Raw genomic sequence first — 22,500 nt, forward strand, 5'->3', positions numbered from 1 at the left:
TAACCCAAGTTGAAGGTCTCTCTCTTGTTGCTTATAAATTACAGGCTCACGGAGTAGAGGGTAAAGTTTTGAACTGGGTCAAGGCGTGGCTTAGCAATAGAAAGATCTGACTGGGGATGTGTTACGAGTGGGGTCCCACAAGGTTCGGTATTAGGTCCACTTTTGTTTATTATTTACATCAATGACTTAGATACAGGAATTTGTTGTGATGTTAGTAAGTTTGCAGATGATACCAAGATCGGTAGAGTAATTGAGTCGGATCAGGACGCTAGTATTCTCCAAGGTGAACTCAACAGATTGTATGATTGGGCGGATAAATGGCAGATGGAGTTCAATGTAGGGAAGTGCAGTATTCTGAGTGTAGGTAGGAACAACCCCTCTCATAACTATTGCTTAAATGACACTCTCATAAGTAGGTCTGGGTGCGAGAGGGATTTAGGGGTCTTAGTGAGCTCTGATCTCCGTCCAAGGGCACAATGCATTCAAGCTAGAAATCGAGCAAATAGGGTACTGGGATTTATTTCAAGGAGCGTAAGCAACAGAAGCCCCGAAGTCTTCCTCAAACTATATTTAGCATTAGTTAGACCTCATCTTGACTATGCGGTTCAGTTCTGGTCACCTTACTATAGAATGGATATCAAAATGTTAGAATCGGTGCAGAGGAGGATGACTGAGATAATTCAGGGGCTGAGAAACTTGCCATACGAGGAAAGACTCAAACAGTTAAACTTGCATTCTCTTGAAAGGTGAAGGGTGCGTGGAGACATGATCGAGGTTTATAAATGGATGAAGGGCTTTAATAAGGGAAACATTCATAAGGTTTTGTTGGTAAGAGAACCGGGTAGGACACGAAGTAACGGGTTTAAACTGGATAAATTCAGATTCAACAGGGACATAGGCAAAAATTGGTTTACTAACAGGGTGGTGGATGAGTGGAATAGGCTTAGTAGTCACGTGGTGAGTGCCAATACAATTTTCATATTCAAAAATAGACTAGATAAATTCATGGACAGCGATATTAGGTGGGGTTAGGTTCACGGGAGCTTAGGGTTAAAGGAGCTGCCTTGTACAGGCCTGTAGACTCCTATATTCTTATGTTCTTATGTTCTCTCTCTCTCTCTCTCTCTCTCTCTCTCTCTCTCTCTCTCTCTCTCTCTCTCTCTCTCTCTCTCTCTCTCTCTCTCGCGTCTTTTCACAGATGTGTTTGTTTGTGAATAAAAGTTTCAATCAATCTCTCTCTCTCTCTCTCTCTCTCTCTCTCTCTCTCTCTCTCTCTCTCTCTCTCTCTCTCTCTCTCTCTCTCTCGCATCTTTTTCACAGATGTATTGTTTGTGAATAAAAGATTCAATCAATCTCTCTCTCTCTCTCTCTCTCTCTCTCTCTCTCTCTCTCTCTCTCTCTCTCTCTCTCTCTCTCTCTCTCTCTCTCTCTCACACACACACACACACACACACACACACACACACACGACGCTAGAAAATTAAAGTTATCGTTGAAACTGTTAAAGAGTGGTGGTTTTCTCTCTCTCTCTTTTGCAAGAATTATCGGTCTAGGAAAATGCAATGCGCTGAGTACGATAACTTGGCACACTGTCCGGGATAACGATGCTAGATTTTCGTACTCAGCCGCCTGCTTGCCAATTTCCGACCCCAAAACTGCTTTCATCACCCAAATAACTGCCTTCATATATAGTCATCGTTAAAATGGTTAATTATTGGTGTTTTTTGGGCAATGACAATGGAGCTGAGTACGATAATATGGCAACGGTGTCTGGGAGCCGTTGCAAAGGCATAGAGGGAGGGATGAGGTTACCCGCTTTCATACATATTTTCCCTTTTTCCTCCATTTCCTCCACCTGACACCTGTCCCTACCTCCACCCAGGCAATCTACGTGCTCTCCCAGGTAAGCAGACACACAGGGGGCTGGTGATTGGGGTGAAATGAAGGACATATTTGGGTAAAACTGGGTCTGCCTGGAGGTACGGGCTGGCTGACAGGTGGTGGCCAGGGCGGGGCGGGATTCTGGGTATGTTTTCCAGTAAGTATGTGTGTGTGTGTGTGTGTGTGTGTGTTAACCGAGTTGTATTTACCTAGTTGTGATTTTACAGGGCCTGGGCTTACGTTCGTGTGGTCCCGTCTCCGTATCTATAATTATCCAACTTTTCCCTGAATCTTTGGACAGTCTTCGCCGATACCATTTCTTGACTTAATCTGTTCCAAACCTCAATATTTCTTTGTGGAAAGCCATATTTCTTTGTCTCTTGAGCTTCTTCCCTTCCTCGACTGTGTGTGTGTGTGTGTGTGTGTACGGGAAGAGTGGGGGTTGGCGCACTCTACCAGCGGGGGTGTTGCCGTGAAAGCGCGCCCATCAGCATCCCCTTCCCAGAAACACTCAGGCCTGGCGATTTACCTTGAATTTACCTTGAAGCGCTTCTGCCTCGAGAGAGCGTTACGCCCCTCGATGTACGTTAAGTGTATTCCAGCTGGAGTCTAACTATCCCCATAAAACGCCCATGAAGACGTATTCCAGCTGGGACGGGATGGAGTTAGAAGTCGCTGGTCATGCTGCGGAATATCCCGGGACGCCGCGTTGATCCGGGATTGATGCCGAAAATTTGTCCAGTTCCCTCTTGAATGCCTCTGTTTCCACCCCTGTAATGTTTCTCGATTGACACGATTGACTCCTTCAAAAACAAGCTCGACCGTCACTTCCTTCAACTTAATATCAACTGGAGTAGAAATGCAACGTTTAGGGGCCTTCTGATTAATGTAAAATCACTTAGGTTTAAGGACAGACCACCTAGTCTGGACCATGGGGTCTGTGTGGTCTGATTTTCTATGTAAACCTATGTAAATCTTTGGGGAGGTGGTTGAAGAGTCCAGCCCACTGTTTTGAGATGCTGTCATATTTGAGTGTCTTTAGTTTACCTTGGCATTGAGATGGGAGGTGGTACTGGACACATTTTCATGGTTACAGTGTCCAAGGGTGGAGTAATTACACTTGAAAAATCAATTGCACTGGGCGGTATTAGCTATATAGACCACTCAACTCCAAGCTGTCCTTTCCATATAGTTCAAGTCTTAGACCAGAGTGCGTCAGAGGCTGTCTTAGGGATACACAGCCATGGTGCCGCTGAGAGGATAACAGGTGGAGTGGTGGACCATGCTCTCCGTAAGTTCATAGAAAACGGGAACTCAACACACAGAAACTAATCTAAATAGGAGTGGGGAGACATGTAGTGACGACTTGCCTGATGGACGAGCCTCCCATAACCCACTTAGCCAGCGGGGCACCTCTTTGGCTGACTGGTAAAGGAGCGACTCTCCCTTTGCGCTGGTCACAGGTTCGATCCCCAGCGCCGGCAAATCTTTCCTTGTCTGGATGAATTTCTTAAGTGTTTCGTTTCACGCTGTGGTCGTGTGGGAGTGGAGAAAAGAGTAAAAATCCTGGCATTTCACTGGTGGCATAGCGATGGGCATCCTCTCCTGTTGTTCTGTTGTCACCCCGAGAGGATAACAGATGGAGTGGTGGCCCATGCTCTCCGTAAGTTCATAGAAAACGGGAACTCAACACACAGAAATTAATCTAAATAGGAATGGGGAGACGTGTAGTGACGACTTGCCTGATGGACGAACCTCCCATGACCCACTTAGCCAGCGGGGCACCTCTTTGGCTGACTGGTAAAGGAGCGGCTCTCCCGTTGCGCTGGTCACAGGTTCGATCCCTGGCACCTTTTTTTTTTTTTTTTTTTTTTTTTATTTATTTATTTATTTTTTTTAAGCAAAGGAGACAGTTCAAGGGCACAAAAAAAAGTAAACATTGATAAAAAAAAAAAGCCCGCTACTCGCTGCTCCTAAAAGAATCCAAAGCCTGCAAATCTTTCCTTGTCTGGATGAATTTCTTAAGTGTTTCGTTACAAGCGATGGTCGTGTGGGAGTGTCATGTCAAATAGTAGAGTCGGGAAATCGGGCAGGAGTAGAGTGTGTGCAGTCGTTGGCGTGGAGCAGTGGCAGCACCAAGGCCCTGTATCCTGGAGGCAGCCTCAGACGCACTCTAGTACATGACTTGAGTTCCGTGGAAAGTACTTCAGGAACTTTGAATTACAGTTTTAATTATAACTACATTTGGAATTAGCAACCACATTCGAATTACAATTACTTCAAAACAAATTCAATTACAATTAGTTAAAAATACAAATACAGGTAACTCTCGATTTACGCGAGTTGGTTTACGCGTTTTTTAAATAACGCAGCGTCCAAAATCCAAATAAACGTTTAATTTACGCGTTTTCTTCCACTTATAAGCGATATTTTCTCTCTCTCTCTCTCTCTCTCTCTCTCTCTCTCTCTCTCTCTCTCTCTCCTGAATACACACCAACCTTCTGCTTGATTTACATTGTTTTTGATTTACACAGCGTCTTCAAGGACACAATACTATGCTTATATAAAGTCTGGCCTCTCACAATACATACAACAACATATGTACCTGATAGGCTATTAATAAATGTTTCAAATGTTTCTTAATCGAGAGTTACCTGTACAAGAGATTGGGTTTTGAGGGTGAACGCTAATTTTGGGCACAGACAATTAAGAGTGTATGGAGGCGAGGCTTTGAGCTGATGGAGTTGTTAAATTTATTTCCAGAAGTGTAAGAAATGTATATCCTCGTTCTTCCTCTTCCTCCTCCTCCTCCTCTTCCTCTTCCTCTTCTTCTTCTCCTTTTCCTCCCCTTCTATTCCTCCTCCTCCTCCTCCTCTTCTTCTTTTTTCTCCTCTTCCTCCCCTTCTCCTGTTCCTCCACCTCCACCTCCTCTTTCTCCTCTTCCTCCCCTTCTCCTCTTCCTCTTCTTCTTTCTCCTCTTCTTCCCCTTCTCCTCTTCCTCCTCCTCCACCTCCTCTTTCTCCTCATCTTCCCCTTCTCCTCTTCCTCCTCCTCCTCTTCTTTCTCCTCCTCCTCCTCCTCCTCCTCCTCCTCTTCCTCCTCCTCCTCCTCATCTCAATTTTTCCTATTCTCAGCTAAACTCCTCTAAGGTCAAAAGGTCAAAGAACATGTACCTATGACCTTTTTAGTGACCTTTTCCTGGGTCTTGCGTTCCCTCCGACCTTATTTGGGAGAGCGATCACTTCCTGGCTCTTGCGTTAGTCTTATAAGGTCATTTTTTTTTTGGTTTTGTTTTTTGTGTAAGTTTCTCTCTCTCTCTCTCTCTCTCTCTCTCTCTCTCTCTCTCTCTCTCTCTCTCTCTCTCTCTCTCTCTCTCTCTCTCTCTCTCTCTCTTCTTGTTCTTTCTTTCTTTCTTCCTTCTAAGATATCATGTGTGTGTGTGTGTGTGTGCGTCTGTGTGTGTGTGTGTTTTGATACGTACATGATTACCAGTAGTGTATGTATCTGTGTGTGTGTGTGTGTGTGTTTTGATACGTACATGATTGCAAGTAGTGTATGTATCTATAAGTGTGTGTGTGTGTGTGTTTTTTGATATATATATACGTACACGATTCCCAGCAGTGTACATATCTGTGTGTGCGTGTACGATATCATGGGCGCGTGAGACATACATACATGCGTCAAATAAACACATATACTAATATAAAATCCCTTCCACAGGTGTCAAAATTCACCTGTGCTTCCGTGCTTCACCCAGGACCCAGCGGATTAGCACCTGAAGACTTGAAGGAAAGGATATCAGGAAGGATTTACAGAGAGGAGGAGGAGGAAGGAGAGGAAAGGAGAGAAGGAAGGAGGGTTAGGAGAGAGAAGGAGGTTTAGGAGAGGAAAGGAGAGAAGGAAGGAGGGTTAGGAGAGGAAAGGAGAGAAGGAAGGAGGGTTAGGAGAGAGAAGGAGGGTTAGGAGAGAGAAGGAGGGTTAGGAGAGAAAGAAGGAGGGTTAGAAGAGGAAAGGAGGGTTAGGAGAGAGAAGGAAGGAGGGTTAGGAGAAAAGGAAGGAGGGAAGGAAGAGATAGACTGTCCATTGTAGGAAGTGAAGGAAGGAAGGAAAGAAGAATTATGCAAGGAAGGAAAGAAGGAAGGAATTGTAGTTTGTCCTGTCCAAATCCCTGATGCAAGAGTTAACCAGCATCTTCACTCTTTCATCCCTGTGCTGTCCAAATCCCTGATGCAAGAGTTAACCAGCATCTTCACTCTTTCATCCCTGTGCTGTCCAACTCCCTGATGCAAGAGTTAACCAGCATCTTCACTCTTTCATCCCTGTGCTGTCCAAATCCCTGATGCAAGAGTTAACCAGCATCTTCACTCTTTCATCCCTGTGCTGTCCAAATCCCTTATGCAAGAGTTAACCAGCATCTTCACTCTTTCATCCCTGTGCTGTCCAAATCCCTGATGCAAGAGTTAACCAGCATCTTCACTCTTTCATCCCTGTGCTGTCCAACTCCCTGATGCAAGAGTTAACCAGCATCTTCACTCTTTCATCCCTGTGCTGTCCAAATCCCTGATGCAAGAGTTAACCAGCATCTTCACTCTTTCATCCCTGTGCTGTCCAAATCCCTGATGCAAGAGTTAACCAGCATCTTCACTCTTTCATCCCTGTGCTGTCCAAATCCCTGATGCAAGAGTTAACCAGCATCTTCACTCTTTCATCCCTGTGCTGTCCAAATCCCTGATGCAAGAGTTAACCAGCATCTTCACTCTTTCATCCCTGTGCTGTTCAAATCCCTAATGCAAGAGTTAACCAGCATTGTCACTCATCCCTGTGCTGTTCAAATCCCTTATGCAAGAGTTAACCAGCATTGTCACTCATCCCTGTGCTGTTCAAATCCCTTATGCAAGAGTTAACCAGCATCTTCACTCTTTCATCCATGTGCTGTCCAAATCCCTTATGCAAGAGTTAACCAGCATCTTCACTCTTTCATCCCTGTGCTGTTCAAATCCCTGATGCAAGAGTTAACCAGCATCTTCACTCTTTCATCCCTGGATCAAATATTACCCTCCTCCTCCTCTTCTTCAGCTCACCAAGGAGGAGAGAAGAAGAGAAAGAGGAACGGTTTTAGAAGGAAGAAAGGAAGACTAGCTGATCAGATGTCACCCTCCTCCTCCTCCTCCTCCTCTTCTTCATCTCACCAAGGAGGAGAGAAGAGAGGAGAAGAGAAATGGTTTTAGAAGGAAGGAAGATAAGCTGATCAGATGTCACCCTCCTCCTCCTCCTCCTCTTCTTCAGCACCAGGAGGAGAGAAGAGGTATGATATCGTATTAACACAACTCTCAGACTGTTGATCATCTTGTATTGTCACTCCCAGATCTCTCTCTTCTTGAACTTTCTTTAACCGTGTAGCAGCGACGGGCCAAATTTGTGGCTTCACCATGTAGCAGCGATGGGCCAAATTTGTGGCTTTACCGTGTAGCAGCAACGGGCCAAATTTGTGGCTTTACCGTGTAGCAGCGATGGGCCAAATTTCTGGCTTCACCGTGTAGCAGCGATGGGCCAAGTTTCTGGCTTCACCGTGTAGCAGCGATGGGCCAGATTTGTGGCTTCACCGTGTAGCAGCGATGGGCCAGATTTGTTGCTCCACCCTCTGCGTCATCAAGTTTTCCATCATCAATCTTACCAGTTCATCGTCACTCCTATATCTTGTGTTTCCCTGTGTTTTCCATCGTCAATCTTAACAATCTTTCCCCCCCATGCCATATCTCCGCTTTCAAACATCTAATTCACCTCCTTGCAGTTAAAATCACCAACTCATAGAACTCTTACATTTGTCTTGCGTAGTCTACTTAAACTCTGAATGGTATCATGGTGTGCGTTTCGATATATACGTACATGTTTACCAGTAGTGTGTGTGCGTGTTTTGATATATACGTACATGTTTACCAGTAGTGTGTGTGCGTGTTTTGATATATACGTACATGTTTACCAGTAGTGTGTGTATCTATGTGTGTGTGTTTTGATATATATGTACATGTTTACCAGTAGTGTGTGTGTGTGTGTGTGTGTGTTTTGATATATATGTACATGTTTACCAGTAGTGTGTGTGTGTGTTTTGATATATATGTACATGTTTACCAGTAGTGTGTGTATCTGTGTGTGTGTGTTTTGATATATATGTACGTTTACCAGTAGTGTGTGTATCTGTGTGTGTGCGTTTTGATATATATGTACATGTTTACCAGTAGTGTGTGTATCTGTGTGTGTGTGTTTTGATATATATGTACATGTTTACCAGTAGTGTGTGTATCTATGTGTGTGTGTTTTGATATATATGTACATGTTTACCAGTAGTGTGTGTATCTGTGTGTGTGTGTTTTGATATATATGTACATGTTTACCAGTAGTGTGTGTATCTATGTGTGTGTGTTTTGATATATATGTACATGTTTACCAGTAGTGTGTGTATCTATGTGTGTGTGTTTTGATATATACGTACATGTTTACCAGTAGTGTGTGTGTGTGTTTTGATATATATGTACATGTTTACCAGTAGTGTGTGTATCTGTGTGTGTGTGTTTTGATATATACGTACATGTTTACCAGTAGTGTGTGTGTGTGTTTTGATATATACATACATGTTTACCAGTAGTGTGTGTGCGTGTTTTGATATATACATACATGTTTACCAGTAGTGTGTGTATCTATGTGTGTGTGTGTTTTGATATATACATACATGATTACCAGTAGTGTGTGTATCTATGTGTGTGTGTTTTGATATATACGTACATGTTTACCAGTAGTGTGTGTATCTATGTGTGTGTGTTTTGATATATATGTACATGTTTACCAGTAGTGTGTGTATCTATGTGTGTGTGTTTTGATATATATACATACATGATTACCAGTAGTGCGTGTGTGTGTGTGTGTGTGTGTGTGTGTTTTGATATATACGTACATGTTTACCAGTAGTGTGTGTGTGTGTGTTTTGATATATACATACATGATTACCAGTAGTGTGTGTGTGTGTGTGTGTGTGTGTGTGTGTTGATATATACATACATGTTTACCAGTAGTGTGTGTGTGTGTGTGTGCATTTTGATATATACATACATGATTACCAGTAGTGTGTGTGTGTGTGTGTGTGTGTGCGTTTTGATATATACATACATGATTACCAGTAGTGTGTGTGTGTTTTGATATATACATACATGTTTACCAGTAGTGTGTGTGTGTGTGTGTGTGTGTGTGTGTGTGTGTTACAATAGGGCAAATAACACAAATCCTTCCACTGTGATTTTATTTTCGCCATAGATATATACTCATTTATTTTATTCATTTTTGGGTCTATATATTACAAAGATGTGCAGTACCGGACACAGGCTTAGTAAAGAAATATATATGTTTGTATTGCCACAGCCTCTAGAACGAGACTAATATAATAATAATAATAATAATAATATGAATATTTACACACTATTATGAACAGCTGGGTATTGCTGTCTCTAACTGTCTGTCTGTCGTAACTGTTCCTTTTATCATATTTTGTCCTGTTTCTGTTCCTCTTGTCTGTCTTAAATGTTCCTCTTGTAATGTTTTGTCTGTCTTAACTGTTCCTTTTATCATATTTTGTCCTGTTTCTGTTCCTCTTGTAATATTTTGTCTGTTGTTTCTGTTCCTTTTATCATATTTTGTCCTGTTTCTGTTCCTCTTGTAATCTTTTGTCCCCTTTCCTTTTCCTTCCTCTCCCTTCCCTTCCCTTCATTTCCTTTCCCTTTCCTTCTCTCCATCTCCCTTTCCTTCTCTCCATCTCCCTTTCCTTCCCTCCATCTCCCTTTCCTTTCCTTCCCTCTCCCTTCCCTTCCCTTCATTTCCTTTCCCTTTCCTTCTCTCCATCTCCCTATCCTTCATCTCCCTTCCTACTGTCCTCCCTTTCCTCCTCCTCTCCCCCTCTTTATCTCCCTTCCTACCCCTTTCCTCCTCCCTTCCCCCTCTTTATCTCCCTTCCTACCGTCCTCCCTTTCCTCCTTCTCTCCCCCTCTCTACCTCCCTTCCTTCCCTCTCTCTCCCTCCCTTCCTACCCTCTCCCTTTCCCTCCTTCTCCTTAGACAGACAGACAGGTGGAGCAAATCAGCTGTTCATCTCCTGTACACTTGTGAGAGGCGGAGGAAGAGGAGGAGGAAGAGGAGGACTCACACACATTGTCATCAATCACTAACTTTTCCTTCAAAATTTTCCTTTGTCTTCTCTTTCTTCATTCTTTCATTTAGTCTTCCTCCTTCCTCTCTGGTCTTCCTCCTCCTCCTTCCTCTTCCTTATCTTCCTCCTCCTCCTCCTCCTCCTCTCTCTTCTTCTTAATATTTATCACAAGTTTGAGTCATTGCACTTTTTCGCTATCACAAACAGCGTCCATATATATGATTTTTCTCTCCTTCCTTTCTTCCTTTCCTTTCCTTTCCTTTCTTTCTTTCCATCATTTCAAGTTTTCATGTTTTTTCCCTTCCTTCCTTTCCTTCCTTTCTTCCTTTGCTTCAAGTTTTCATCTTTTTTTCCTTCCTTCCTTCTTTCGATGTTAATTTTTCCTTCCTTCCTTTCAAATTTTAATCTTTTTCCTTCCTTCATTTCAAATTTTCATCTTTTTCCTTCATTCATTTCAAATTTTCATGTTTTTTTTCATCTTTTTTCCCCTCCTTCCTTCCTTCTTTTCAATTTTTTTTTTCTTTTTTTCTCCTGTCTTTTCCAAACAAACACACACACACACACACACAAGCCATTCCACTTTTCCATTTCTTCCTCTTCCGTTCTCCACTATCCCTTCCGTTCACTCCACCGTTTCCGTCACATCTCTTCCTCAATTTCTTCTCCTCCAACAAAAGAGAAAACGTCACAGAATTCTTATCACACAAACTTGTTCTTCAAAATGGCGTAAATCTATCAATAATGTTTTCCTAATTAACATAACTCTATTAGTATGGTTTCGCTAATCAACGTAAAACCTGTTATTATTGTCAACCTTCAACGCTCATGATAATAGTAATCAGCGCTCATCATAATAGCAATCAGCGCTCATTATAATAATCAGCGCTCATTATAATAGTCAGCGCTCATGATAATAGTAATCAGCGCTCATCATAATCATCAGCGCTCATCATAATACTCAGCGCTCATCATAATACTCAGCGCTCATCATAATACTCAGCGCTCATCATAATAATCAGTGCTCATCATAATAGTCAGCGCTCGTCATAATACTCAGCGCTCATCATAATAGTCAGCGCTCGTCATAATAATCAGCGCTCATCATAATAGTCAGCGCTCGTCATAATAATCAGCGCTCATCATAATAATCAGCGCTCATCAAAATAGTAAGCGCTCATCATAATACTCAGCGCTCATCATAATAGTAATCAATGCTCACCATAATAGTAATCATTAAATCTATTCATTAGGAAAAACACAATATTTTCTCCCCCATAAACACATTAACCCCTTCACTCCGGCGTCACCTTATGGAAAGAGTTAGTCCTCTTCTAAACCTCTTAATCCTCTTCCAAACCTCTTGACACAGTATGGAAAGAGTTAGTCCTCTTCTAAACCTCTTAATCCTCTTCCAAACCTCTTGACACAGTATGGAAAGGGTTAGTCCTCTTCTAAACCTCTTAATCCTCTTCCAAACCTCTTGACACCATATGGAAAGGGTTAGTCCTCTTCCAAACCTCTTAATCCTCTTCCAAATCTCTTAAGAGGAAATGGAAGAGGATTAAGAGGAATTCAGAGGTGGATCAATCCTCTTCCATTTCCTCTTGACACTTTCCATACTGTGACGCTGACGTACAGGGCTAAACACAAAGGTCGGTCAACATTTCCTCACCTAACTAAAGACATTCTCCAGAAAAGCCTAACAAAGAAAACACAACAGCAATGAATTCGGTCGTTTTGCTCGTCCATCCTCGGAACCTCCCATTTGCACTTTGGAAGCAAGAGAGGGAGAGAGAGGAGATTTAAGCCGCGTCCAGACCAGGCTTCACCAGGCGACTCGTGCACCCAGACTCAGAAAACCAAGAGAAAACGGAAGTGCACGATGCGGCTGCTGAGAACTCTGGTGAGAGGCTTTTTTTGGGGGCATGAGGCGAGGCTCAGTCGTGAACAGGCCAACATTGGATGCACACTGCTTGGTATCATGGCTGAGAACATTGATGATAACATGGAGTGGACACAGGGTAACACTCTTTTACTTATTGATATTCTGAAGCAGCGCCTTGCATCTGGCGGGTGAAGAACAAACATTATAACAACAAACATTATGACTCGCCAGGCAGGGTGAGGCCGAGTGTAGACGCAGCTTTAGACATATTTCCATCTCGCTCTCTCTCTCTCTCTTTGTATTATAAGACATTTTGCTGCCCAAGATCACCTAACTTGACAAGGCTTTAATAGGAGTTGTGGGCATTTCCAGTAGTAGTTTTATGACCCTTCCTCTGTACTGTGAACCTAAAGAAACACATATTTGACAAGGCTTTCCTAGGAGTCATGGGCATTTCCAGTAGTAGTTTTATGACCCTGGTTGTAGTGTGACCCTTCCTCTGTACTGTGAACCTAAAGAAACACCTATTTGACAAGGCTTTCCTAGGAGTTGTGGGCATGTCCAGGAGTAGTTTTATGACCCTGGTGGTAGTGTGACCCTTCCTCTGTACCGTGAACCTAAAGAAACACCTGTTTGACAAGGCTTTCCTAGGAGTCGTGGGCATATCCAGGGGTAGTTTTATGACCCTGGTGGTAGTGTGACCCTTCCTCTGTACCGTGAACCTAAAGAAACACCTATTTGACAAGGCTTTCCTAGGAGTTGTGGGCATTTCCAGGAGTAGTTTTATGACCCTGGTGGTAGTGTGACCCTTCCTCTGTACCATGAACCTAAAGAAACACCTATTTGACAAGGCTTTCCTAGGAGTTGTGGGCATATCCAGGGGTAGTCTTATGACCCTGGTGATAGATTGACCCTTCCTCTGTACTGTGAACCTAAAGAAACACCTATTTGACAAGGCTTTCCTAGGAGTTGTGGGCATATCCAGGGGTAGTCTTATGACCCTGGTGATAGATTGACCCTTCCTCTGTACCGTGAACTTGAAGAAACACACATTAGAACCTGACTGACCCCCCCTTTGACCTTTAGAAACAGCTGATTTGAGGAGCGAAAGTATCTTACAAAACCAACCTCCGTCTCTAAGTATAAGAAATTAACTGAACTGGATATTGTAATCACTCTTCCATTCACTTAATATTGCATCATCATTATTATTATTATTATTATTACTATTATTATTATTATTATTAGTGCTAAGATGAAGAAAGATATTGAAAACTGTATAATATTTACGGTGATATTTTTCCTTCACTGCAAGACACACATTCACAAATAATAATAATAATAATAATAATAATAATAATAATAATAATAATAATAATAATTTAACATATATGATTGACGACGATGTGTGTGTGTGTGTGTGTGTGTGTGTGTGTGTGTGCAAACTTCATTTCATTTTCTTTTCTTTTTTTTTCTTGTTTTTCGTCTGAACAAAAAATTTACGCAAAACAAAAAAAAAAATTAAGTCTTGTCAAGGGAACATAGATAAGTTTGTGTGTGTGTGTGTGTGTGTGTGTGCGTTTCGATATATACATGACTGCCAGTAGCTTGTCTATGTGCGTATATGTATATGTGTGTGCGTAATATATCATGTGTGTGTGTCTGTGTGTGTGCGTGTTTTATGTACGTTTTGGTGGATAAGCAACTTGGTCTACATGTGTGCGCTCATCCATATCACTGTACATGTGTGTGTGTGCGTGTGTGCGCGTATGTGTACTATAAATATCACAGTTAAATATCCTTAAAAATGTTCCCTTAACAAGACAAAAATAATAATAATAATAATAATAATAATAATAATAATAATAATAATAATAGGCTACCAGCACCATCACCACCTGTGTGTGTGTGTTAGTAAGCTGGTCTCACACACACACACACACACACACACACACACACACACACACACACACAGGCGAGGGTGATGACAGAGGTGATGATGGTGTTGATCAGACTATCGTAAATTGGTCGGATAATTGCAAGGGACTTTTGACGGTTAATTCTCGGTCTGATTAAATACCCCATTATAAATATTCTTGATGTAATAACAATTCTGTCAAAGTCTCATTTATATTGGGATTCACTGGGGAGGAAGAGGAGGGAAGAAGAGGAAGGGGAATGGATGCTGGAGGAGAGGAGGAGGAAGGAAATATGGAGGAGGAGGAGGAGGAAGAGGAGGGATCTGAAAGAGGGATTTTAGGAGCAATTAGAAAAAGAGGAGGAGGAAGAGGAGGAGGAGGAGATTTTGGGGAGTGATTACAGAGAGGAGGAGGAGGAGGAGGAAGGGGAATAGATCGGGAAATATCCACAATCCTCTATCAAATGATCTAATCCCAATCCTCAGAAGGGGAATCGGGAATCGGGGACTTGACAAAGAGTATCCCAAGAAATCCCATGTAAAGGAATCCAAACCCTTTTATCCATATGTGACCCTATTGAGAAGGTGTTGGATTCTCTATAGATGATGGTGATGGGATTAGGACATATTTTTAGGCCTATTAGGTAAGACAGTCCTCTGTGTGTGTGTGTGTGTGTGTGTGTGTGTGTGTGTGTGTGTGTGTGTGTGTGTGTGTGTACGGGGCCTCATGAGTTAGTGTTTTTCTCTTCCTTCCTCTTCTTCTTCCTCCTCCTCTTCTTCCTCTTCCTCTTCTTCAGCACCCATTCCTCTCTTCTTCTTCTTCTTCCTCTTTCTTAAATTTATCTCTCTGTTCCTTATTTCTTCTTTGTTGTGATCCTCCTCCTCCTCCTCTTTCTTCAATATCTTCCTCCTCTTCCTCTTCAACCAATTCTTCTTCCTCTTTCTCTTCCTCTTCAACTGACTCCTCTTCCTCTTCTTCTCTCTTGCTTTCTCTCTGTTGATTGTCTTATCATTTCTTTATCTTCTTTATCTTGTTTGTTTGTCTTCTCTTGTTTACTTCAGTCCCAGGCTCTTGGTGATCTGTAAACAAGAAGATAGATTTAATACACACACACACACACACACACACACACACACACACACACACACACACACACTACCAACAGGCCTATTCAATCCTACATCTCTTTTTCCTTTCAGTCAGTCAACCCAGGCCTCCTTCCGACCCTCGGCACCTCTCGGCAGAATCTACCGACACCCCAGTGGGCAGGGTCACCTTCTGGGCAGCGTGCCATGTGCCCGTATGGCCGCTGGGGGCTTCGTGGTGCAGTGGTTAGCACACTCGGCTCACAACCAAGAGAGCCCGGGTTCGATTCTCGGGTGGAGTGGAAAAATTTGGGAGGGTTTTCCGATACCCTACGCCCCTGTCCACCCAGCAGTGAATGGGTACCAGGTATTAATCGGGGGTTGTGTCCCGTCTCCTGGGGTCTGTTCCCTTCTCCTATAATTCCTTCCCCTTCTGTCCCTCTCCGGCATATGACCACAGATGTTGCACCCACTAAACAAAACTTTCCTTCTCCTATAATTCCTTCCTTCTGTCTCTCTCGCATATGACCACAGATGTTGCCGACTAAACAAAACTTTCCTTCTCCTATAATTCCTTCCCTTCTGTCTCTCTCCGCATATGACCTCAGATGTTGTGCCGACTAAACAAAACTTTCCTTCTCCTATTATTCCTTCCCCTTCTGTCCCTCTCCGGCATATGACCACAGATGTTGCACCCACTAAACAAAACTTTCCCTTCTCCTATAATTCCTTCCCCTTCTGTCTCTCTCCGGCATATGACCACAGATGTTGCGCCGACTAAACAAAACTTTCCCTTCTCCTATAATTCCTTCCCCTTCTGTCTCTCTCTGGCATATGACCACAGATGTTGCACCGACTAAACAAAACTTTCCCTTCTCCTAAAATTCCTTCCCCTTCTGTCTCTCTCCGGCATATGACCACATGTTGCGCCGACTAAACAAAACATTCCCTTCTCCTATAATTCCTTCCCCTTCTGTCTCTCTCCGGCATATGACCACAGATGTTGCGCCCACTAAACAAAACTTTCCAACTTTTCCTCCTTCCTCTTCCTCTCTCTTAGCCCAGGAGACCTTCATAACTCTGTTCCATTTATATCTTTTCTTGGGTCTTAATTTCCTATCTTTTACCACACAAGAAAACAAGAATTAACCAAGAACCAAACATCAGTAAACTCACATAACCTCAATGCTAAACATCCCCACATGTGAATTTTGAACCTGATGATGAATGAGACAGGTGTGCGACAGGTGTGGGGTCAGGTGTGCAATGCTTATTACACATGGTCGCCCTGGTACTGGTCGTAATTGGTCGTTAAGGTTTTAATTGGTTTGGGATTGTTAATTTTAGGATGATTACACACACACACACACACATACTTATAATTATATATACACACACACACACACACTTCCTCCTCCTCCTCCTCCTCCTTTCTTTACATACTCTCATTCTTCCTTCCTTCCTCTTCCTTCCTCCTCCTCCTCCTCCTTTCTTCCTCTCTTCCTCTTCCTTCCCTCTCACTTCCTCCTCCTCCTCTTCCTTACCCTTCCTTCCTATCGTCCTCCTCCTCTCCCTCATTCTTCCTTCCTTCTCCTCCTAACTCCCTCTTCCTCCTCCTTCTTCACATCCTCACACACACACACACACACACACATACATTTCCTCTCTCTCAGATCAATTTCCACCCATTTCCAGTCAATCTCCACCCATTCCTAGTCAATTTACCCCCATTTCCAGTCAATCCCCCCCCCCGTAACCACCCATTTCCAGTCAATCCCCACCCCATAACCACCCAATTCCAGTCAATCTCCACCTGTAACCACCTATCCACCTTTCACCCACCTGCTCATAGACAGTCCAGGCCATTGCAGCCATCAGGGTCCGGCGCAGCATCCTCGGCACCAGGCCCTTGAAGTACCCTTGTGGGCCGTACTTCTGGTGGACATAACACATCGCCTGGTGGAAGGAGGTGAACTTGTGAGGGTACAACTGCATCTTGGTCTTAACGACGTCGAATGGCTGGGTCACGGCAGAGGCGAGGAGCCCAGCGACAACCCCACAGGTGAAGTGCAGGGCAGGTGACAGGTTGCCCTCCATGTAACCTGCGGAAGAAGGGAGAGAGAGAGGGGGTTAGGTTAGGTAGAATGAGGCAGGGAGGATAAGTAAGGGAGAGTATTGAAAGATGAGAGAGAGAGAGTTATGGGATGTGGAAGGGAGAGAGAGAGAGAGTAGTCTGAAAGATAATATATATAGAGAAAAGTGAGTTAGTTGAGAGAGAGAGAGAGAGAGAGAGAGAGAGAGAGAGAGAGAGAGAGAGAGAGAGAGAGAGAGAGAGAGAGAGAGAGAGAAAATACACAAAAAAAAGCAATTGTATAGTTTGTTGTATATGAACTTAACAATAAAGAGAATCACACAAGACTGTCTGACTCACCTGTCCTATCTACCTGTCTACCTGAGAGAGAGAGAGAGAGAGAGAGAGAGAGAGAACAAGGAAGTAAACAAGATGACCTCAGATACACAAAGAAGAGGAGGAGGAGGAGGAGGAGGAGAAGGAAGGAAGGAAGAGGAAGCATTATATAACAACCAGGTACCCCTCTCTCTCTCTCTCTCTCTCTCTCTCTCTCTCTCTCTCTCTCTGATACCTGTAATTTACCTCAAGAAACACCTAGAGAGAGAGAGAGAGGAAGGAAGGAAGAGGAAGAAGAAAAGGAGAGGAAGAAAAAACATGAAAAAGAGGAGGAGGAGGAGGAGGAAGAGGAAGACAAAATTAAGAAGAGGAAGAGAGAGAGGAAGGGAATGGAAGAAAAGATGATGATTGAGGAAAAAGCAAAACTATCTATCTATCTATCTACTCCTCCTTTTCAACTCTTCCTCCTCCTCTATCTCTTCCCTTTCCTCCTATCCTTCCTCCTCCTCTATCTCTTCCCCTTCCTTTCTTATCAATTTTTATCTTCTCCAATCTTCCAAAAACATGATTAAGGTGTGTGTGTGTGTGTGTGAGTGTGTGTGTGTGTGTGTGTGTGTGTGTGTGTGTGTGTGAGCCAACAAGTCTTAATTATAGACAGACTCATGTCCACAACCCTTGCCAGCTCCTCCTCCTCCTCCTCCTCCTCCTGTCTTCTCTCTCTCCTCCCTTGTCTGCATAACCCTCCTCCTCCTCCTCCTCCTCTTCTTTATCTTCACTGTCAACTTATTCTTCCTCCTCCTCCTCCTCCTCTTTTTTTTTCTCTCTCTCTCTCGAAGTGTCAATATATGGGTTATGACTAATCTCTCTCTCTCTCTCTCTCTCTCTCTCTCTCTCTCTCTCTCTCTCTCTCTCTCTCTCTCTGACCTTCCCATTCTTCCCTCTCCTCTTCCCTTCCTCCTCAATACTAATCTCCCATTCCCCAATCTCTCTCTCCTCCCTTTCTGACCTAATCCCCACTCCCCAATCCTCCCCTTCCCCTCCCAATCTCTTCCCCACAATTCCCTAGTCCCCAATTCTCCCCAATCCTCTCATTTACCTCCCCTGCACTTCCCTTCCCCTTCCTTTCCTCCCCAAGACTTCCCCTCTACTCCTCAGCCATTCCCCAACCTCTCTCTCTCTCTCTTCCCAAACACACACACATTCTCTCCTTCCTCTTCCTCCTCCTCCTCCTCTTCCCCTCCTCCCCAATACTCACGGATAGGGATTTGCTTCTTGGTCTGGGTGTAGAACATAAGATAGAGTCCAGAGAATGGGGCATCGCGCAGAAGGGTAGGTACCAGGCCTCTTGTCAAGCCCCGGGCCCCCTCCTTCATGTAGATGCTGGCCACTGCTTCACGCATACTGCTGTAGGCATAGACACCGCTCTGGGGGGGAGGAAGAAGAAGAGGAGGTGAGGAAGATGGTCAAGAGGAGGAGGAAGATGAAGGAAGGATGGTAGAGAGAGGAAAAGGGGGATTGAAGAGAGTTAACCAGCATCTTTACTCTTTCATCCCTGTGCTGTCCAAATCCCTTATGCAAGAGTTAACCAGCATCTTCACTCTTTCATGAGAGGAGGAGGAGGAAGAGGAAGGAAGGAAGGATGGTAGAGAGAGGAAAAGGGGGATTGAAGAGAGTTAACCAGCATCTTCACTCTTTCATCCCTGTGCTGTCCAATTCCCTTATGCAAGAGTTAACCAGCATCTTCATTCTTTCATCCCTGTGCTGTCCAACTCCCTTATGCAAGAGTTAACCAGCATCTTCACTCTTTCATCCCTGTGCTGTCCAACTCCCTTATGCAAGAGTTAACCAGCATCTTCACTCTTTCATCCCTGTGCTGTCCAAGTCCCTGATGCAAGAGTTAACCAGCATCTTCACTCTTTCATCCCTGTGCTGTCCAAATCCCTTTCAACTCTTCCTTCCTCTCCCCTTCCCTCTCCTTCCCCTTCCCTTCTGACCTTTCCCCCCATCTCTTCCCTCTCCCTTCTCTTATATAACTGAATTCATTACCCTTTCCCCTCCTCCTCCTCCTCCTCCTCCTCCCTTACACAACAGAGTCCCTTCCTCCTCCCTTCTTCATTCTTTCATCCCTGTGCTGTCCAACTCCCTTATGCAAGAGTTAACCAGCATCTTCACTCTTTCATCCCTGTGCTGTCCAACTCCCTTATGCAAGAGTTAACCAGCATCTTCACTCTTTCATCCCTGTGCTGTCCAAATCCCTTATGCAAGAGTTAACCAGCATCTTCACTCTTTCATCCCTGTGCTGTCCAACTCCCTGATGCAAGAGTTAACCAGCATCTTCACTCTTTCATCCCTGTGCTGTCCAACTCCCTGATGCAGAGTTAAAACCATCTCCTCTTTTATCCTTCATCCTGTGCTGTCCCTATGAAGAGTTAACAGCATCTTATCCACATTGTCCTGTGCTGTCGATCCCTGTTAGTTAACCAGCATCTTCACTCTTTCATCCCTGTGCTGTCCAACTCCCTGATGCAAGAGTTAACCAGGATCTTCACTCTTTCAGCCCTTCCTTCACCCTCCTCTCTCCTTCCTTCCCCTATCTCTCCTCACCAACCCATTCCTCCCTTCCCTCCCCCCCCCTCCTCCTCCTCCTCTCTTCCTCACCTCATAACGTGTCTTGATCACTGTAATCGGTATCATGGTGACCCCGGTGAGAGTGCGCGCTGCCCCCCCCAGCATCATAGCCTGCAGGGGACCCGGCGTGCCCTCGCAGAAGGTCCCGCGCAACCATGACAGGGAGGAGAAGTACAGCCCCACGCCAGGCACACACCGCATGATGCTCTGAAAAGGGATTGGATGCTATTTTAAGGGGATCGAAGACTATTGAAAAGGATTGGATGCTATTTTAAGGGGATCGAAGACTATTGAAAAGGATTGGATGCTATTTTAAGGGGATCGAAGACTATTGAAAAGGATTGGATGCTATTTGGAGGGGATCGAAGACTATTGAAAAGGATTCGATGCTATTTTAAGGAGTTCGAAGACTATTGAAAAGGATTGGATGCTATTTTAAGGGGATCGAAGACTATTGAAAAGGATTGGATGCTATTTTAAGGGGATCGAAGACTATTGAAAAGGATTGGATGCTATTTTAAGGGGATCGAAGACTATTGAAAAGGATTGGATGCTATTTTAAGGGGATCGAAGATTATTGAAAAGGATTGGATGCTGTTACAAGGGATTGGGGATGATAAGTGGCCCTGAGGTGTGACAGGAAAGTGATTGGAGACTGTTAAAAGGGATTGAATAGTCTGGGAAATGTTTGTCAATAGTACATTTGCAAGACTTATAAAGGATGATAAGTTGAGTGATTAGATTTCTAAGTTGACAGAATTGAAAACATCTTAATATATTTAGAAAGTATTTAAAATGTCTGTCAATCGTACATTTGCAAGACTTATAAAGAATTCTAAGTTGAGTGATTAGATTTTGAAGTTGACAGAGAATTGAAAACATCTTAATATATTTAGAAAGTATTTAAAATGTTTGTCAATCGTACATTTGCAAGACTTATAAAGAATTCTAAGTTGAGTGATTAGATTTCTAAGTTGACAGAATTGAAAACATCTTAATATATTTAGAAAGTATTTAAAATGTCTGTCAATCGTACATTTGCAAGACTTATAAAGAATTCTAAGTTGACAGAGAATTGAAACCATCTATCAAAATATTTAAAAAGTATTAAAAATGTTTGTTAATAGAACATTTGCAAGACTTATAAAGAATTCTAAGTTGACAGAGAATTGAAACCATCTATCAAAATATTTAAAAAGTATTAAAAATGTTTATTAATAGAACATTTGCAAAACTTATAAAGAATTCTAAGTTGACAGAATTGAAAACATCTTAAAATATTTATAAAGTATTAAGTAACATAAGAACTGACCACCACCACCACCACCACCATCACTACTACTACAACCACTACCTACTACTACTGGCGGAGTGGTTAGCATGGGGTCGCGATGTTGTAGAGAGCCCGAGTTCGATTCCCGCCCGCCGCCACAAACTGTCAGTGTTCAATCCACCCCCATGCTGTCCTGCTGGTAGCTCCGGTGGGCAGCGTGAGACATGCAAGACGGCGCCACTATAAACACTTCCCCGCGACGCATAACGGAATGGGGCCAATTATCCGAACCCACCAAAATGCCTCCCGGTGCTGTGGAATGAAGGGGAATGTAAATAAAACTCATACTAACCGGTGTCATGCCCTTCCAAAGGCCGAAAAGGCGTTCATTCCTGACCACGCGCCCCACGGTAGCGAGCATTCCCACACTGCTGCCGGACCTGGAATGGGAATGTAGAGTGGGAATGAGAATGATGATGATGATAGTAGAAAGCTGATTCAGAACAGGAGAAAGAAGAAAGATATATAGGGAGATAGGTAGAAGACATTAAGTAGACCAATGTTAGAAGACAAAGAAGAAAAAGGAAGAAAAAGAAGAAAGAGATGATGAACAGGAGGTAGAAGAAAAATATATAGGAGAACAGGAAGACAGTAACTTGAACAGTGTTAGAAGACAAAAAAGAAGAAAAGGAAGAAAAAGAAGAAAGAGATGAAGAACAGGACAAAGAAGAAAGATATACAGGAGAACAAGAGGAAGACAGTAACTAGGCCGATATTAGAAGACAAAAAAAAAGAAGAAAAGGAAGAAAAAGATGAAGGAAGACAATGAGAATAATAATAAATGAAAATACTGTAAAGGAAATGAAGAAAATGAAAAAGAAGAAAGATATAGAACAGGAAGAAGACAAAAAAGAAGAGGAAAAAAGGAAGAAAAAGAGAAGAGGAAGAGCAAAAAGGAATAAGTTGTAATAATGATAAAGAGAGAGAGAGAGAGAGAGAGAGAGAGAGAGAGAGAGAGAACAAAGACGAAAAAATAAAATAAGAAAAAGAGAAATAGAAAGGAAATAGATTACACACACACACACACTCTCTCTCTCTCTCTCTCTCTCTCTCTCTCTGATGCATAGTGTGAGTTGCCCTTCAAGATTTAAAAAAAGAGGAGGAGGAGGAGGAGGAGGAGGAGGAGGACAGTACCACCACAATCACAATCCTTATCACACAAACAAACGAAC

The 22,500-nt window shown here is 43.2% G+C and overlaps 1 protein-coding gene across 34 annotated transcripts in view; it reads right to left on the reverse strand.

The window, feature by feature from the left end:
* Positions 1–9,158: 9,158 nt before the first annotated feature.
* LOC126992794 (mitochondrial glycine transporter A-like) overlaps positions 9,159–22,500 on the reverse strand; it is a 20,370-nt gene continuing 7,028 nt past the window's right edge. The window contains exons 3-11 of one of the 34 annotated variants that reach the window (XM_050851629.1): positions 21,621–21,708; positions 20,026–20,202; positions 18,623–18,791; positions 16,803–17,062; positions 12,994–14,954; positions 12,679–12,783; positions 12,469–12,573; positions 11,589–12,363; positions 9,159–11,408 (exon numbers count right to left, since the gene is read on the reverse strand). In XM_050851629.1, the coding sequence (XP_050707586.1) occupies positions 14,928–14,954; positions 16,803–17,062; positions 18,623–18,791; positions 20,026–20,202; positions 21,621–21,708 (721 nt within the window). In that variant the 3' untranslated portion in view covers positions 9,159–11,408; positions 11,589–12,363; positions 12,469–12,573; positions 12,679–12,783; positions 12,994–14,927. The other 33 variants (XM_050851630.1, XM_050851632.1, XM_050851634.1 and 30 more) reach the window with 33 other exon arrangements.

This window comes from Eriocheir sinensis, unplaced genomic scaffold (genome assembly GCF_024679095.1).
Source record: "Eriocheir sinensis breed Jianghai 21 unplaced genomic scaffold, ASM2467909v1 Scaffold50, whole genome shotgun sequence".
NCBI classification, from domain to species: domain Eukaryota; kingdom Metazoa; phylum Arthropoda; class Malacostraca; order Decapoda; family Varunidae; genus Eriocheir; species Eriocheir sinensis.